Here is a 20515-nt window from a genome sequence, read left to right as displayed (position 1 = left end):
GATATATTGTCCAAATATATCGATATTTTCGTCATATCGTAAGTAATTTGTTTGTATTTAACTATTCTTACAATATTAGACAGGTTTCCGGTTAATATGAGTAAAAACAGCTAGGATGTAGAAACGAATCAACTTTAATTATTAAAAATAAATCTTTATACTTAACTACATACTTTTTTTACTTAACTTTTATATTGGGATTTATGAATCCCAATATTTTTTTCTCTAGACCTTGCGAAAACTTTTATTCACACTTTTGGTTTTATATCGGATAATATATATCGGAAGAAATATATCGATTGTACATATCAATACTAGGTGATTCGATAATATAGTGTTGAAGTTATATATCGCGTGCACGTATCGATATTTTATGAAATATCGATGTATATCGTTCACACCTATTTCATTCGTTCAATCATTACTTATACTTTCATTCTCCAGAGAATCTTGTCGCTGGGCGGCTGTACCTCGCGTAGCTGTCGTACTTTTGGCTATGACCTAAGAATTTGCAAACCTATTTGATTTTGTGAAATAATCTTGGGCATTTTCTATTGCGATTCATTATCAATAGAAATATAACTATAATATCAAACTATTTATATGAGGGATCTTAGAAACAGTAACAAGTTAAAACGAATTGAGCTATAAATAAAATCTGTTAAAAATATATTTCGGCTATCGCCGTTTATGTGTACTTTTACGAGTATCTATTATTTTTGTTAATTGTGAATATATCTTGTGGAAATATAAATCATTGTCGAAAATACAAACTACGACGCAGTATGGGACGCCATCTTGTTTATGGAGCTTAGGGTGTGGCGCCTCGTGTTACATACTTATTGGATGTAAATTTTACTTTAATTATCATGGTAAGTTTGTTTTTCACCACTGATATTTATTATAACGTTCTTTTTTCCTTTTACCTAATTGCCTGTCCTTAGCTTATGTTAAAAGTCTTATATATTTACTACCACGTATCGTATACGTACGTACCTACTTATTGAAATTCTAATCATTTTAATTATATAAATGTAAAACGTTGCACATGAATTTACCTTCATATTTTATTTAATGTAAGTGTCGTGCTTTTTCGACGAACATAAAATGGACTTTGTACCTGTCGTGGCCGCCATCCGCCATTTTGTTATGACCATCAGATCTATTATAAAAATGAGACCAAGTGGTGACACAAATTAACTACCTACACACTTATAGGTAAGCAAAAAAAAAACTATACGTAGGTAATTATTTAGCCAAAAATGGGCCCCTGTCAAGGTAACTAGGTACCAAAGATGTACGCAGCATTTCCTCGCTGTATCGCGCAATGCCGCAGCACTTTTTATCTTTTGTCACGTGAAGTGCCGAATGTCAACGTGTACTTTCCTATTTTACCAAGTATGTGCAAGATAAAAAATGTGCATGTGTTAGACTGACACAGTCTTGCTGCTCGATAGATCCTAATACTTACATTAAAGATCAGTTTTTTTGAGTTTTGGCTGGCTAAATATTCGTTCCAAAGAAACTTTTGAACAGGGAAGGTTGAAGGGAAGAAGTAGGCAAAATAAGTTGAGATTATGCATCATTTTGTTGCAACAAGGACGTTACATGCGCATTTCATATCTGTAGTAGGTATTTACAAATAGTTTTTGTTTAATGATGCGATTATTTTTCGACGAACGTAAAATAGACTTTGCATCTATGGCCGCCATTTTATTTTGATGTATGTATGTAGGTCTTGGTCTGTACATATCTAGTATTTTTTTAATTTTCAATATTAAATAAATTTGACCCAAGAATAAAACAAACGGGGTGAGCTAAATAAAACCGTTTAAAAATATACATACCTATATAACAATTATATTATTAAGCCAAACAGCTGAAGGTGGCTTATCAATATTTACATGATTTTTGGCTCTGTGTCTGCCCCGCAAGAGATATAGATGTGATTATATGTGCCTCTTAGTCGCCTTCGCAACTTTGCTCTTTGAAATGACTAAGATCTATCCACAATTCAGTCTGGTTCATAATCAAGTTATTGTTCGAAAGAAATATTTAAAAAATGATTAATCATGTTCAAATTCAAATTCAAAATTTTTATAATTCATTATTAAAGGATACTTCATAACGCTTAATAATTGTCAAATCTTTTGGTTTAATAACATTGGTTGACGTCAAATAAATTACTTACAACTAAGTTTACTGCCGCTTCCAAGGCGTCAGTGCAGAAGCGGTAACAAAACTTGATGACACTCAAACTGCCGGTTGACGGCCACTTTTTTCGGTTCGCTTTCGTAATTTTTTACGTTTTTGAACACTTAACCGTACGAATGACGTGACAACGAGCCATACTAGACTACCTATAACCGCTGTATGATAAGTTAGAAGCATCTGAGCGGCAGAAGCTGATTTATAAGTTGGCGCGTTCTCGGGTCTAAGGACCAAAGGACATCACTAACTTCCGGCGTATTAAGAACCCGAGAGCAATCTTTCATGTGATGAGCGGCGACGGAGAACTAGCGCTCGTAATTCAATGAGCTGCTGAAACAGCTGCACAATGAGGTGCGCCCTACCTGACCTACCTCTGAATCAGGGACACCAACCCAATAGTCGTGTAAAAGCATTGGCCGTTAACTGACTCTCTATTTGCAAATAGCGGCTGTCGATTTTTCATAAGATTTAAGAGTCGGACGCGAGCTAGACGCCCGACCGTAAACCAACCTAACTATGAAATGATTGTATTGTATTGTCCTGTTAATCCTAATTAAAGTAGACAAGTCATTAAATTTCAAAATGAATGCAAAATAAATTAAATCTAACAACTATGATCACTCAAAAACAATAAATAGTTGTGAATTAGAAATATTTACATTTGAAGCGCGACCTCTTCACCCGCGCCGTTCGCAGGCGGCATAATGGACGATTTAACTTCCGGCACTTGTTTTAGAATATTCAACTGATTTGAATACGCATTTGATTCTGCAACTATACTACTTTTGTAAGTTCCACAAAACTTTGAAAAGAGTGAATATAGAATTCTTATTATTGCAATATTTATGGGGTTGATTGATTAAAAGTCCGCCACATAACACAGAACCACAATCCAGTGTAGTGACCCTATGTATGATGCGATTATTTTACCAGTGTTTAAATGGTTGTGAAATTAATTAAATAAAAACCAAAACAAAAATTTGTCATTATGCTATATTACATAAAGTAACGTCTTTATTCCTTGCGGAGCAGACAGAGCTAACAATCTTCAAAAGACTGAAAGACTATTTCTTCTGAATATTGCAATAACAATATCGACAATATCTGATATTTTAAAAAAAAATTACATAATAAATTTAAAATATGTAGCTTTTTAATTCCGAATTAAATTGTTTTACATTTTGGCAAAATGATTTGTTAAAATATTTCAATTACCACCAATCTTATCTTCTTACTACAAAACTATCCTAAGTATCAATTCGAGCTCAATATCGAGAAATAACTATCGATAGTATTATGTGTGTCAGAATCGCGGGTGTACCTTACGGATTTAAATATCTGTTTTGGATTAAAACCGTACCTGATGTGTATCTCAGTGTACCCATTCTAAATATCTGTGTACCTCCTATGTAAAGATTTTTAATTTAAATAGGTACACCCGCGGTCCTGACGTCAGGCCCGCGGGTGTACCTCTAGTTAGCATCTGAGGTAAGTAAACTCTATATGTAGATTTGGTATCTCTTGTGTACCTGCAGAAACAAATATTAAATAAATAAAAAATATTAAGGGTGCTGAGAAAATGAAAAAAAAAAAATCTACATATACAGTTTACTTACCTCAGATGCTAACTAGAGGTACACCCGCGGTCCCGACGTCAGGATGGCGGGTGTACCTATTTTATTTAAAAATCTTTACATAGAAGGAGGTACACTGATTTTAAGGATAGGTACACATCAGGTACGTTTTTAATCCAAAACAGATATTTAAATCCGTGAGGTACACCCGCGATTCTGACACACATAGTATTGTAGATATTGATAATATTGTACAAATCTAAACTATCGACAGGCGTATCGATATTTATAGAGATGATTTCCGTGGTCAAACTATCTATAGGTAATTCGGCAACAATAGTCCCACATATTTTGCAAGTACTTAGTTTGAATTATTAATGTTTGAACAAAAAAATATTGAGAAATGATCATTCGACTAACGTTTCATCAAATGGTAAACCTTTTTTCATATTACCTAATAATTGTTTTATAATAAGTGTTTAATAAACGCAAATTAATGTTATTTTAGATAATTTTCAACTCATAACGTCGGTATTAAGAAAAGGTATATTACAAGTGTAACAGACATAAATCATAACTTTTGTAGTAATTAAAGGGTCATGTTAGTAATTCAAAATATTGGGGTCACAGTTCTGACCATAGACCTTACCTACTTTTATGGCAGTACGTGTTTTCAACTTTTTTTAGGTATATTAAAAAAGTAGGCGACCAATAATGGAAGAGTTTCTTCAGCTAGGTGGTTCTCAGACACACGAAACTTTACTGGCGCTCCGCCGGCGGAACGCTCGCTTCATTCGCTCGGTTGTTAGGTCAAAGTTCTAACGTAATCGAACTACCACACAATATATTATATAAAATGTTTTTATAACTCGGTTGCTAAATGATGATTTTGTTAAACCATTATTTATAAAATGTAAATTTAAGTGTTGATCATTTGGATAAGTGAATCATTTGTAAAATGATTAGTAATGATCAATCGCCGAAACCTTTTTCTTCCTAACGTTGCTTATCAAGTGTTATTTTGCGAAATGGCTTTTGGCTAAATACAGGACCCCAGCTAGGTGGTTTGATACTAATGACATTGTAACGAATATTCACATATTTTTGCATAAATTCGCAATTTGTATTTTACTAAAATTTCAGTAAATTTTTCAATGGAAACAAGTTCCATAAAATAATCATCCCAACTACCATGACTTGGTTGAAACCGTTTCGGAACATCAATATTATACCTACTTAACTTTTTATTGTTTTACTTAAAAAACGCGTAATCGATTCTCATAAAAAAAATTACGATCCAACAAAATCTCTGTTCGTTAGAAGGCTTAGTAGGTACTATAAGTCATTTATTATACTGCTATTGTTTCGACGTATGTAACTTATATTCGCATTCGGAAATGTCGGTTGTAGATATTGGCATTAGCAATTGTTCAGAAAATGATATTCGCCACCATTAATTGGCACCTTCCCAAACATATCTACACCGTTCACTATCGGCAATGACGATAAAAACGTGCTTGAAGCTAATGAAGCCCCAGATTACCATGTTTATAAAAAAAAGCGCTAATGATTTGACTAATCTACTTCCTTAACAATCTTTTTGTTTTTGGTTCAGATTTTCACCATCCCAGAATCTAGGAATATTGTTATCCTCTGAAACCTACGGCGCGATTTGTCAAAATAAATAGTAATAATGGTGAAAGTAATGTATTTACCAAAACAGCGCCGGATTACAAAAATGGACCCTTTATGCTAAATAAACTCCTCAATTTGGAATTTTATTTTATATGATTGACTTGTTTCGAAGTTTTTAACAATTTTATTTTTGTGAACGTGCCGTTTGTGGCACTGTGAAATAGAACCACTCCATATCGTTCTCATGGATGTTGTTAAAGGTGACTAAAGGATAGGCTTTTAAACTTGGGGTTCCTATTGTAGGCGATTGGCTAATAACTTGTTACTATTAGAATCTTAGTTTCACCATAAAGCCATACAGCTGAACATATCCTTCATTCTATTATAGTCTCTGTCTACCCTGTAAGGGATATGGATATGTATTTTTGTGAACGCCTTAATAAGTTTTTAACTTCATTTCCTTATGAAAAAGGTTGCCAGCTCTGAACTGAATTGTGATATTTTGTGTACATATTTATTGTTTTTTTTTTTGTTTTAGCCTCGGATCGATCCTGTTAAATTGTTAGAGTGCCTAAGTGTGCTCTTATCTCCCACCGGTGGAATCAAGAGCAGAGGCGAAGTCGAGAGACTTGCTAAGTAAGTAACATCCATTTTTGTTGTTCTGTGACTTACGCCGTTTAATTGATTATTTTTATTGATATATTTAGGCATCAAAGGCCGATAAGATAATCGTACATACCTTACAGACGAACATACATAAATTATAACTTAAACTAAACAACACTATTTATTTTGATGTTGTGGTCACATAGCTTTCCCCGGAACATATTTTGTCATATTAACCATTACCTAATTTACCTTGTCATAATTCTGATACATTAAAAATGTCCTTTTTTATTACTTACTAGCGACCCGCCCCGACTTCGCACGGGTGCAAAATTCGGAAAAAATTATACATAAAAACCTTCCTCTTGAATCACTCAACCTGTTACAAAAAACCGCATCAAAAACCGTTGCGTAATTTTAAAGATTTAAGCATACAGACAAACAGACTAAAAGAGCGACTGTTTTATACTATGTAGTGATAATTTTCACGAGCGTAAATTGTATTAAATGCATCTATTTATTATCTAGCTAATTTAACACTAGCCACCGGCTCCGGCTTCGTATTTTAGTATTAAAGGGGTTGATTAAAAAAAAATCTTAACTTTAACTTTAGTGCATACTAAATTTAATTCGAATCGGTCCTGCGGGTTAGCTGCGAAAGCGGAACAGACAGACAACTTTTATATTATTTATAATATAGTAAGTGATCAATCCATCATCCATCCACACATGGGTGTTGATAGGAAGGTATGTTTGTTTTTGTTCTGGAAGGGGTCTGGATGCTTAGGAAAACATTAGCCTACCCTAAGTTTTTCCCTGAAAAATTTAAATGAAATGTAAAAAAGGTACTTAAAAGTTCTTTGAAAATTGAACAAAATACAAGCAGTATTTTAGCACATAAACTCGTTACACGCTGCGATCAGATTTTTTTCAATAGTAATGTATCTTTGTTGGCCTTATATCTTATAACTATGTTTGACTACTATATACTTTAATAGTTAAAGATTATTATAATATATATTGTTTTCTTTTTTTCAGTTTGATGACGAAATTTTCCAAAAAACTAGTGTCGAAATGTATTTACATTCAAATTTTAAAATGCACTGACACTGAAATATTACGTTTATTCATGGGTTCTGGTGGATGGCTTCTTGTGCATGTTTGGCTAACAGAAAGCATAGTCGCGAAAAATTGGCCACTCGTTAGAGAATTACTAGAACTACTTTTACTTTGCCCGGTGGACATAGAACGCCTTAAAACAAACAATTGCCCAAAACTTGTAAAGGAATTATCGAAGGACGGGAATCATTTTGGTAAGTACTAAAATTTATAGCAAGCAATAAATAATAATAAGCAATTTAATCTTCATGTTATGGCAAACTAGGTTATTCTTTCTCTTTCTTATAAGATCATCAAAATCAGTTCTGCTCTTCAGCTGGAAAGGGTTAATTAATGCAAGAAAAGGTACAGAGTGTAGTGAAAATTAGGAAAAAATTAAGGTTTCTTATACTTTTCCAATACATTTTATTATATATTTTACTAATATGGAGAACTAGCTGCGACCCGGTGCTTTACTCCTTCGGGAATTTCGGGATATAAAGTACTTATGCAATTCAAAGTTATATTCTACCCGTGTACCAAATTTCTTCAAAACAGTTTTCGTACAAGGGTTTCAAATATACATCCACACCAAACTATTATACATCTACACCACACATCCAAATAATTCTTACAAACTAAAAAAAAACATTAGTAGGGCAGAATGTCAGGATGGACAAAAATTATAATTATTTATTTATTACTTACATGTGGCGTGTCGAACGTTTAGGTACCACTTACATAACAAGTACCAATTGTGTGGTTTTAAGGCGGTTCAGTTCATACTTCATCAGTGAAATTGTTGATCTTGCGGAAACAATAAAAATATGTAACTTTATGCTCATTCATTAGAAAAAATTAAAGTTCATAGTCATTAATGCAATAGTATGCCTTTCTCATTAATTGACAGCATTCTTAAACTTTAAAAATGGCAGAACTAATATTTCAGAAGGAATTGTATAGAAGCGTACACCAAAAAAAAAATTGTTTGTTCTCTGTAATCCCAAAGCTGGTATATGATTTACAGATTTTTTTTACAGAATCTCAAATATCTCTGAAACTAGAATCTGCTCAGTAGTAACTTTGCTTGAAACGCCACATATTACACGTAATAATCATACTAATATTATAAATGCGAGAGTTTGTGAGTATGTCAGTATTAATGTTTGTTACTCTTTCACACAAAAAACTACTGAACCGATTACGATGAAATTTGGTATGTAGGTAGCTGAAGACCCAGAATAACATATAGGCTTCTTTTAGACTAAATAGACTTTTTATCCCGGAGTTTCCGCTGGATTGATTGTTACATTATGATTAGGTTTCCACGCGGGCTAAGACGCCGGCGGCCTCTACTACATACATAAATAAAATCATGCCTCTTTACTCTTTACGGAAGTGAAGAATCTTATTATTTATTGTATAGCAAAATAGTCCGCCTTGACATTTCATAATCATATTCACCATGTATATGTATACCAGATCCTAATATTTAATGTCTTTTTTCTTCTAGCTATTAGAGCACTTGCTTCAAAGTTGGTAGAACAATGGCTTAAGACCGTGAAAGGAGAACAAGTTATACCCATTCAGTTGACAGAAATTTCTCAAATAATATCAGAGTCTGAACATAACTCCATAACCATAAATAATAGTACGACCGAAAAAAATGAGGAGCATCTTGATTTGCCTGAAAAGGAAAATGTTGTCTCTAAAGAAATAGACAGTCCTGCAGATTCTAGTAACGTAGTGGTTTCCGATATCAATGTTTCAAAAGAGGTAGATGAAACAAAGGAAAGAGAAGAAAACGAAACTCTGCCCGTGCTTAAAATAACTGTAAAAGATGGTAAACAGATTTTATCTCAGGTTGATGAAACTGATTCAAAGTTAATAGAAGGATCACCCAACTCTGAAAAATATAATAATAATAAACATAAAAGTAAAAATAAAGAAAAGTCGAATGATAATAAAAATAGTTCACGGTCAAGTTCATCGAAATATAGTAAATCACATTCGTCCAGTAGTAAAAATAAAAGTAGTAGTAGTAGTAGTAGCAGCAGTCATAAAAGCAGTTCCAGTAGGCATAGTAGTAGAGATAAGTCTAGTGATAAAGACAAATCGTCTTCTCATAGTTCTAAACCTAAAAGTGAAAGTAGTAGTACGAAATATAATGTTAAAATAAATTCATCTAGTAGTAAATCTAAAGAAGATCGAAATAAACACACGTCTTCTGATAAAGATAAGAATAAAGAAAAAGATAAAATAAAAAGTGAGAAAAATAGAGATTCACAGAAATCCACCAATGAAAATATACAAAAGAAAGACACCGAGAAATTAGAAATTCCATCTATACAAAAATTGGGCAAAATTCCCAAATTGAGTGATATTAAAAAAGAAAAACCGTCAATATCCATTGAAGTCAGAAAACCAGATGAGCCTAAACCCAAAACTGTGAAAACCTTCCATTCGAAATTCAGGAAACATGGATTAGAAGAAGAAATTAAACCTCCGCCTTCACGTGCCGCTATTTTAAGCAAAAAAGTAACGCCTGTTTTGCCACCAACAATACCAATACCAAAGAGACCATCTCCGGTTCATAACGAGACACCCCCAGAAAAAAAACCTAAAACTATAGAAATTCAGGAAAAACCAGGATCAATTAAACTCATTCCTCCTAAACCGAAGCGTAAGTATTATTTTATTGAGTCATTTTCTTCTATATTATTAATATATTTTTATTTTACAGGTTTCTTCGCCGTAGCTGCATCCATGTTGTGGGTGAAAAGTGTTCGCTATAATTTAGGTTCTATTTGCGTGTGTGGTAAGTCTAAAATGTATAGCTTAACGGGTTCCAAAGTGTTTGTCACTTGTACAATATTAAAAAAAAATAAATGGTGAATATTATGCTTACATCTTTCGTTCAACATTAACCTAAATATGTTCATATACCGAAATAATAAGGTGCTGACAATTGCAATGCTGATGCACATTCAGAGGATCTACCTGAGGAATCACGGCAGAGCTGTTGGCTTCAACCGGCGCTCCAGATGTGAATCTTCGACAGACCGTGATATTTAAACTAATACATGATAGGAGGTATTCGTTATGTATTTTGGATATATATATTTTAAATAAAGGCAATTTGTCTGGTTTAAATTTAGTATACAAGAATGAGTTTATTGCAGTCAGATATGTCGTAATTGCGAGTCAGTAAAATTTTTCTACAAAATTCTGGGGAGGATGATACATCCACATATACCTCTACATAGACTGATGTCCGCTATAATAATTTAGAAATTAGGTAATTAGAAAATTAACATTGGCAGATATATGACTGCTGTCTAGTTTACAAGTAACAAAGATTACGCAAACCAGCGGTTGGACTTTCGGGTATGAAAACTGACAAAAGAAAATTTTATTAAAATGCCTGATTGCATATTTACTCTAAAAGGGGTCTACTTAGTTAGCTGTACCTATTCTATATAGCTAATATAGCCTATTCCCTATTTTACCTGTAGATTGATGGTTTCTTCAATGTGAAAATTTTCAAAATGCCGATGTTTTCAAACCCAAATCAACGGGTTTTATTTCATTGTACATTTTTATTAAAAAGCTCATTCGAAGACTAATCTTCATCCTGTTATGGAAGTCCCTTAAAATAGACCCCATTTTCTCATATAAACGTCGGTACAGTTTTCAAATGTCATTTTTACAGTTTTACTTAGGGGTAATAGGCGTTACTAGTAGGCGAGATTAATAGGACATTCGGACTTTACCATCCCACCAACTTCACCCAGTATACGTACAAAACAATTGTGCCAATAGAACGTAGGTAATCGCAGTAGAAATATTTTAGGATATTGTGTTAAAGTATGTATTGTGGAATTGATATCATCCCCCTAAAACTATCGACAATATTGTCACAGTAAATTTTTACAAATGTACTCCTTGGTAGTACCAGGTAGTCCAATGAATATCTAACTGACGCAAGGCAATGTCCTCTTACAACCTACCTAATCTCGCGTGGACCCAGCGGTTGGTGAAAGGGTCGCGGCGGCGATACCCGAATACCTTTAACTAAAATAAAGTATTCGAATCTCGCAGCTAACAAAGACAGTAAAACCCAAATGAGTTTTTTGATTCCGAAGTCAACAAGGATGGGGGGAGACCTCATTGGAAAGCTGTTATATGAATACACATAAACAAGTTAACCTATTTGAAAAGTACAAGCAATTGCTAAAGACTTGTCCCACATTCTCGATTGATAACATGACACTTCATATAGATGAACATGATAATAGCCTCATGTAGTTTTGGCTTGTCATCGGGAGACCGTTATAATACTTTGTCGAAATGTTTGATAGGTAGGTAGGTACGTTAATAAGTTTCTTGAAGTAAATTAAAAGCGTAATTATTATTAATTAATACAATCATCTCCCTGTGTGTAGGTACCAGCGTTACATTTTTAGTACAAAAGCGGGATTGAATTGTGATTTTCAAAATGGGGAAGCCACCTAAATCGTAAGTGGTGCTCTCTAGCAGAACCACTTTTGATTTTACAAATGTATAACTTAATGTCTTTACTAGTCTGGGATAACTAAATTATATGCTTTAATTTGACGTAATTTGCAAATCCAAGTGCCTCTGCTGGAGATATTCGCGCCAGCAGGATCACCGTGATAATGTTGTAGTAAGAAGGACCTTCGGGAAGTCCGGTAACGCTGTTGTATACTACACGCTGGGGTACTATAGGTACATCGCATCGTCATGCAAAATAAATTGTGCTTAGTGTCCAGAGATGATTAAAACCAGAACTGAAGAATCGGGGTTGTAACAAATTTAAAAACACGTTATAGTTATAAAGACTCAACAACGGTACTAATGATCCCTATTTTACATATTAAGGTACTTTAATATTAATGCATATAATTACGTAATTAATCTAGAACCTACTAAAGATTCCTTCTAGGTAAAGTTACATAACTAGGTACCTAATAGAAAGTATAATTTGCTCTTGACTATTACAAATTTACTATTATAATACATACAATTTTAAGAACAAATGAATCGACTACATACTGCTACATAACACTATGGACTTGTATTATGTAATTTTGATTTATGAAATTTGCTAGGTGGCCGCTCACACAAAAAGAAGCACAAAATTGTAATGGATTGGAAATTGCTATGACACGCAATGCGTTTTTGTTGGTTAGGTATATGAAAGGCTGTGGTTACCCTTTTCGATAGAATTTTGACTTGAACTTAAATTTATAATGGGAATGGGAACTGTAAGACTTCGCTGGGAAACTTACTATACCCTCTTTCATGCCTGGGAGGAGGGCCTGGTGTTTAATAGTACAGGTTTCAAGCTCTTGCTGCCATTAACAATAAATAGGTGAGTATCTACCTGTCTATCTAATTACGAGATTGGAAGACTGTGCTGCGCTTCCGTGCTTTACAATAAATATAGGTAGCTAGTTTCAATATTTGTAAATAGAAACACCCAACGAAAGTGAGCACATTTCTATAAAATCGATGATCGATTTTCATAAATAATTTTTTTGACTATTTTCTTTGTCTTTAGTGCCACCGATAGAGCTCCGATAAGACATTCCTATCAAGTTGCCCATAGCCCCACTTCGAGTATAGAGCCTTATGTACCTTTACGCTCAAGTCAATAGCTTTCGCACACTTTCGCTTTCATTTCTTAACTCTCTAAGAGCGGTCTATCTCACTAATCCCTTGAGTTGTCCCATGGCCCCACCATAAAACAAGTAAAATTTTATCAAAGTAAAATGATTTTATTACCTATATTATTTTGGTATAAGGTAATATAATTTTGCCTAGGATGTCTGGTAAAAATTGCGTTACTTATTGAAATTATCAGATAATCGTTCCAATAATGAGAATAAAAAGGGGGTTTACCTATTAATCGAGCAAAAACAAGAAGTGGGAATCCACGCTGGCAGCGCGCGAATCAAAACTAGTCAACAGCGCGGCACGGGGCGGTGCCCTACCAACAACGTACCGACCTCACGGCTCACTTTGGGCACAATTTTAACAACCGAACTGCTGAAAATAGGTGGAATATTTTTATATTTTAAAATAGTATTTTGTTGGTATCATATTTTATAAAATAAAGCATGTTCACGATTTACTATGTACTAAACTATACGTAACGCGATTTATCAATAGCCAAATTATTTTGATCTAATGAATAGCGAAGACTTTTTTTTCACCTAGGGACAACTTATTATAGTTATTTCAAGGTACATAATTTTATTCATCCATTTTAATTGTAGTAGTATTGGATACCTAGGTGGTCTATTGTTTCTTCCACATAATGCTCGCTCACTTATTCGATTCGATCATAAATTTGGTAAAATTATTATTCTAGTTCCCGTCACATAATAAACTAGCTTAGGTCATATTGCAAGCAGCAACCATGCATTAAGAGATTTCAACGTTGGTTCAAAATTTTTTTTAACAAGTCTTTAAGCAAGATTTTCAATTCTTTAATTGCTTTATGAGCTACCATTTCATTAGTCATTTTATTATCGGAGCTTTAGACTTAAGATTTCATAAAATACCTATAACACGTGGCGCAGCGCAGATAGTGTGTGCCAGTCTCTTTCTCGTCACACCTTCAGTTAATCAGTGGGTATAAAAAATTATAAGTAGGTAATAAAACTGCGCTTTATACGCAAGAGATGATGAATAACAAAGTTAGTTTTTGTTGAATCTTAATTTTTTTTTTCTACTAGGCGGTATTATAAAATATAATCAAACCATCCCCTTATAATTCGAAATTTATGATATAAGATACTACACCACTACTATAGTAGGTATCGTGTAGTTTCTTATATGATTTGTGTAACTATTTGTCAACTGAAAACCTTGTAAACAAAATTTTAGGATTCGGTATCGATATAGTAACGACCTGCTAATTACCCATCTCATATAATCTAAAGATCGGGTCATCGGACAAACAGAAAAGGTGGTTTCAAAAAATTAAAACAGATTTCATATCAAAAACACATAAATACATCGTACATAGGCGATTAGTAGATTGCCTAACAAACCTACATCAATATTGTCTGCAATCTATCGGTAATTAACCCATAAATTAGTAAATATATTGTTTTGTTTTGGTATTATATGTATTTCAGTGGGCACCGATACACACACACACGAACTACTCTTAAAATATTTTTTTAAATCAAATTATAAATATCAGAGATATCCCATAACATACATGAAAACAGCTTATTCTACCAAATTTCTATAGGACCAAACGTACACTACAACTGTACTCCAATGCAAAAAAAAATTCAAATCGGATTATGAATACCGAATAATTGTGGTAACATACATAAAAAACGGTCGAATTGAGACTTTCCTCCTTTTTTTGGTTTGAGTAAGTTAAAAAATAAGGGTTGTTGACTACGGAATCTTAAAATATATCTATAGCTTATGTACCTGCATCGATCATATTGCTCACATTGTTAGATTAAAAAAGTAGGTTATAATTTATTAATGATTTTCGAATTCGGTCGGAATAATTTATAATTAAAAAATATCATGGAGAGTAAAGTCTATAGGATTTTTATATAATAATTCCTGGCACGATCACGAAGAATTTTCTTAATGTGATAGTTAATGTGTTAGTTAGGTAATAGTGTAAGTTCCTTAAACATCGTATCGCTCGAAAAAACAATCTGATGCTACCTACCTTAAAATAGCATTGCTTAGCGGCCAAAAATATTTTTTTCGTCATTATTGCTTGTTTTTTTACTTTCGTACCTATGCTACATAAGTAGTTGTAAAATTTGATTTTTATCCTAAGATTTACCAACTGCATTATTAACCAAAATACTGTTCCCTCACTACATATCAACAGTTATTAACACACACAGTTAAACCCACTTAGTTACCCGTTTACATGTAGTAGGTATTACACGGCCTTTGTGACGCAGAGATAGTGCGCTTGTTTGTCACCACAGTATGTTCCGGGTTTGAATTCCGGCCTCGGTATTAAGGAAAAAGAACATCTGATTGACTTGAGTCTTGGATATCTTTGTGTCTCGAACTCTGACAAGACTAACTCAATATGTGTAATTTGTTTCGTATATACATTATTTATCTTAAATATTAATGATTATTTATCGTATAATACATATTAACTCTTTATATACAATCAATCGTCATTATCTTTTACGTTTTATAACGTACACCTTGATACAATGGATCCCCTCTTTAAATTATTGACGTACATTGAATTTACTAAGAATTGCTACTAGGTTTTTATTCTATAGCTCATGTGACCCCGCTAGAATCACAAATAACCTGTACCTAGTACTTATTAATAATGGTTAATTAGTTACCTTACCAAATTATTTATTTTTGTCTTAGCTCGCGCTAAATGTATCTAGTTATTTTGAAGATGCCCAGGAGTCAAAATTAAATTATACCTAACTACCAGGTAATAAATTGAAATAAGAAAGTTTCATCATAATGAAATGAACCGACAGATGGATCCGTGAGTGAACGAAGCCTTTAGAAGTCCACTAACTAATATGGGAAACTTTATCAAGTACTTCCCACTTTTTCTGGCTTAATCATGAAATAACGTACCTAATGTCAATTGCTTGAAACGAAATTTTCACATATACCAATATTTAATTTTTAAATTTATCCATTGGCAAGACTTATAGAACAATCAGCACTATCAAAATACATGTAAAAATATCCTCGCGGCACGTTAGATCTTATTAACGGAATGTCCAGTCGGTTCCTTGAACCTATGTACCTAGTCGTTTTTATTGTCGAAGGCCTAAAAAGTTTTCTTAGTTTAAAAATACATAATGAAAACAACTCTGGTTACCTACAATAGTATTGCAGGAGAGTTGAGACTAAGTTATAATTAATATTGATTTCTCATTAAACCTTGGGGCAAAAATATGGCAACGAATATGTTAAGTGGTTATTATATAATGGCAAAGAGTAAAAAGACTTAGGCACACACTACCTTTTCTCGCTACTATATTGTAGCCCTTTTAAACTATAAGTATTTACCAGTGCATTATTAATCTGGTACCGGTGTCAACGGCTAAGGAGAAGTATCTAAACACAACACAGGTAATCTCTGTTCTGTGTGTGTACATACCACCGGTTTATGCCAAGGAAAGAGTATCTAATTTTTATTATTTGCACAATTCAAAAATTATAAGCGGTAACTTTCTTTACCCTGCGCCTTAGTACGTGCATATATTGTAGTATATAACTCTTTCGTTACTAAGTAGATTTCTGCAAACAACGCAACATAGAACTGTATTTTACTTCATAGATCAGCATGGCTATTCAGTTTTAATTAATGATGGTTTCTTCAGAGTAGCGTTTTCAAACTGATTTTGGGGAACTTATAACACTAGAGAACGCCCGCCGCTGCTCTCGCGTTAAATGAAAACTCCCGCTTCATTTCTATCCCTCGGGAAATTCAGGAAATCCTCCTTAGTGCACCTCTGGACCACATAAGGATCCTACCTACATACCAAATTTCAATATAAAGAATACATGATGATAAACCATTACACTGTTGGTATTCTACTTACGATTTTTGCAATTAAGTAGATATGATGATATGTTAGCGTAGACCACGATACCTGACCACATACACTTATAGAGTGACCATGAATTGCTAGAGTCAGTATTGTTTTAGTGTGGATCAGTTTAATTATATAGCTTCTTGAAATACGAGAAGTAGTAATTTGACGGACGACCCCGAAGCATAGTGTCGAAGGGTGCAACTCTGACACAAACATAAGATAATCATTTGTTGTGTATCATTATGTAGGACTAGATTGAATTTTCTAGTATAGTTATGTTCCACCCGTATACTTAAATTTAATTTACCGTGTATTAACTTGGGATGGAACCGCGTAATTTACTTTTAGGCGATGGGCAAGGAACCTGTCACTATTTAAATCTTTATCCCATTATCAAGCCATACAGCTAAACGTGATATTTCAGTCTTTTCGAGACTTGGCTCTGTATACCCCGCAAGAGATGAAAGACGAGATTATATGTATGAACAAAATTTTATCAAACCTTTCCAGTAAATCATCCGAGAGAAAGTAACGAACATGCATACATACTCCTCAGCAATTGTCGCATTTATAATGTTAATATAGTGGGATACCTAGTGAGTACCTATTGGGTTCTTCCAACAAAAAAGTAGGCATGGCACTTTGGCAATTTATCATAATTCCATCTACCATACCCTAGCTGGCTCTTTCAAAAGGGATACTTAGTTAACTTATTGTTATCCCTGGAATGTACCTAAGTACACATTATTTTATATTAGAACTACCTATCTAGTTTATAAAATTTTGTACCTAGTAATTAGTAAATAATTTCTATCTTTAAAGATGTTAAAATATCTATCTTTAAAGATGTCTTCTCATTTCCACTAATACAAAACTATCGTTAATGTTAAATCATTCTTATGTACCTACTATCTTTTGCCCGCGACTCTACTCGCGTGCTTGTCGCTTTGTCACTAAGAGTATTTTTTTTATAAAAAATAAAACAAAATTCTAACCCTACAGATAACATTTACCTGTAAAGTCTGATCTAAAGCTTACAAACAAAGTCTGATCTAAAGTTTACAAAGAAAATTACTACTTATGTACCTATTTATATTTTTGTCAAATTTAAAATCAATATATTACTCCTAAATTGCTTTTAAACCTATAAGGAATAGATTTTCTGACCCAAAGTTACCTAACAAACAATACATTTAATTTTAACAATAAGTATATTTACATACAATATGCATATCCTTCCAATTCACACAAAACCACATATACATATATCGCAAACAAATTAATAAAAATAATCTGTTTTTATATATTCAAAGTAAATTTTTCTGCGAGATTTTAAATTGCGTCCGCTTGCTAGTAGGTAATCGTGGAATTCATGGGGGATCGGATATATAGCCGGCTAATTAATATCGATCCATTAATTGATCTTTACTTAATTATGTTCAACACTAATATTTAGTAGAAAAAGGCAAAATTTTAAATTTTATGATTGTACGGGTGACCCCTAACTACCTTACTGATAACTGCACTTTCATTATGATATGATAATGATGAAAATAAATAAAACTGGCAAAAAGATAAGAGAAGAAATAAAGTATATCAATATACTTATCGCTTTCCCTAAGTTATTTGCGGGGAAAAGGAACAAAGTCTGAAATTAAGAAGTTTTATCTCGTAGACAAAAGCTTACTTACTTAATATTACTTATTTTTTTGGAAATCGTAGGTACTGGGACCACCATACATTTGTTAAACCAAAAAACACTTTTTGAGATATATAGGTACTTAGAAAGAAAACTTTTAGTACTTACAACATTGGAATCCGTTAGTTATATTTTTAGATTTAACCATAACGAAAACCATTTCCGGTAGTGTAGAATAGCGAGAAAGGGAACAGATAACTTATTTATAAAGATTTTATTATTACGCGACTAACCCACTTATTTATTGTGATCATCGGCGGACCCAGGACACCTGGAAGAGGATGATGATAAATAGTATTATTCCAGTTTTTAAATCAAGAACATTTAAAACGTATTCATGGTTTTTTTTTTGTTACAGCAATGATGCTTCTAGAGAGCGATATGTTTATGGACGCCTTGAATGCTTCAGCAACAAATAAAAAAGAACCTAAGAAAAGAAAACGGCGAACCAGCGGTTCCAAAGATGGAAATGCACCCGGAGATGGTTCTCCGCCATCTACTCCTACAACAATAACTAGTCCCACAAACGAAAGTAAATCGGTGCCTCCTAGATTTTATCAAGACACATTGGAAACTGAAGAAAGTAAAGAAAAATTGTCTGAACGAATGTCTGAAGCCAATGAAAATGTTGATAACATATCCGATAAAGAACACGTAGATCAGATGGAATCCGAAGAACCTCATACTTTGACTATTAATGGCTTAAAAGGAGTTTTGTGCTATCACAAGAAAAAGGGACCGAAAAAAAGTATTAAATGGAAGCCAGATTCGGAATTAGAAGAGATACAGTATTTTGAACTGGATGAAACTGAAAGAGTTAACGTTACTAAACCTTTTACCGACATGAAATATTTGGAAAGAATACACGAACGAGAGGCTTTCCAAAAAGGCAGAAATCTCAGTAATGATGATGTTATGGAGGAAAAAACAACTTGGAGACCCTTAATTCCTATTGATCTCGAGGGACAAACGCAAGTGGAGTATGGTAAAAATAGCAAAGAAAAAGAAATACAAGCAATAAGGCAAAAAGGAACGTTACAACCATTATATTTTCACAAGTCGATGATACCTGATTCTCCATTGGAAGCAGATCCTGAAACCCATCCTTATACTGAACCAACAATTATACCTCTCGAAGATGTTACAGGAAATCAAGATAATATCAGCGATTTTAGAAATATGCCATGGCCGGAACCGAAAGGTAATGCTCCGCCTGCTTCCAGTACTATGAATATTCAACCAATGTTCCCGCCAAATATCACACAGTTTCCAAACAATTTTCCTAATGCTCAATTTCCTGGCGTACCAGGGTTTCAAGGTCCGAATATGGTACCTAGTGACTGGCAAAATGGAGCACCACCAAGCTTATTACCGCCAATGCCATCTCAGCTGCCCCCTGGTATGCCTCCAGGAAGTATACCTCCGGGTATTATAATGCCTCCGGATAATATGATGATGGGACCGGAAATGTTTGCAGCACCGAACGCTATGTTTCCCGGACCGCCAGATGGTTTTAATATGCAACCGAATATGTTTCCAGTCGATTTTAATATGCCAGGGGGTCCTCAAGGTCTGCCTGGTCCAGATGGGTTTGCAGGTCAAGGAAATTTCAGAGGAGCCATGCGCGGTCGAGGATCAAGTGGTCACTGGAGGGGTAAAAATGCTGGAAACTGGGACGGAGGTCCGCAAAGAGGAAGAGGTGCCCATTCGCGCGGAGGACGTAAATCTGTTTGTATATACTTTCAAAGAAAAGGATCGTGTCGGCAAGGAGACAACTGTTCTTTTTTACATCCTGGCGTGAATTGTCCCTATTAATATAAAATAATTCTTAATACCAATATAGCTTGTAATTGCAAAAATAACAAGTTATTTAATAAAAGCAAGTGTATATAAACAATAAGAATGTTGCTAACTTTGTACAGTTATTAGAGTTAGACACTCAAAATAAAAGACTGTTTAAATGTAAATATTTTTTAATGTAAGTAATTGATGAAGTTACAAATAAAAATAACCATTTATAACATGATCGTTTAATTGAAACTCTTTTGGTGGTTATCTTTGCTGCTGGCAACGCTTATGAGCACTAT

The 20515-nt window shown here is 33.7% G+C and overlaps 1 protein-coding gene across 2 annotated transcripts; it reads left to right on the top strand.

Moving 5' to 3' along the window:
• Positions 1 to 422: 422 nt before the first annotated feature.
• Positions 423 to 20449, top strand: LOC106143095 (serine/threonine-protein phosphatase 1 regulatory subunit 10). 2 transcript variants are annotated; one of them, XM_013345075.2, is made up of 5 exons: positions 423 to 872; positions 5959 to 6056; positions 7065 to 7339; positions 8638 to 9807; positions 18787 to 20449. In XM_013345075.2, exons 1-5 carry the CDS (start codon positions 870 to 872, stop codon positions 20241 to 20243), a joined length of 3003 nt encoding a protein of 1000 aa, XP_013200529.1. In that variant the 5' UTR covers positions 423 to 869; the 3' UTR covers positions 20244 to 20449. The 2 variants fall into 2 exon arrangements, with proteins under 2 accessions (XP_013200529.1, XP_013200528.1); XM_013345074.2 differs by having other exon boundaries at positions 8638 to 9942.
• The last annotated feature ends 66 nt before the right edge of the window (positions 20450 to 20515 follow it).

This window comes from Amyelois transitella, chromosome 2 (genome assembly GCF_032362555.1).
Source record: "Amyelois transitella isolate CPQ chromosome 2, ilAmyTran1.1, whole genome shotgun sequence".
In the NCBI taxonomy this organism is placed as follows: Eukaryota; Metazoa; Arthropoda; class Insecta; order Lepidoptera; family Pyralidae; genus Amyelois; species Amyelois transitella.
This window is presented reverse-complemented; position numbering and strand designations above follow the sequence as displayed.

What these genes read in the sequence shown, in the direction of transcription:
- LOC106143095 (XM_013345074.2), top strand. An exon ending in GAAGTCGAGAGACTTGCTAA is followed by an intron (nt 6,057 to 7,064) that starts GTAAGTAACATC and finishes TCTTTTTTTCAG; the next exon opens with TTTGATGACGAAATTTTCCA. An exon ending in AGGTTCTATTTGCGTGTGTG is followed by an intron (nt 9,943 to 18,786) that starts GTAAGTCTAAAA and finishes TTTTTGTTACAG; the next exon opens with CAATGATGCTTCTAGAGAGC.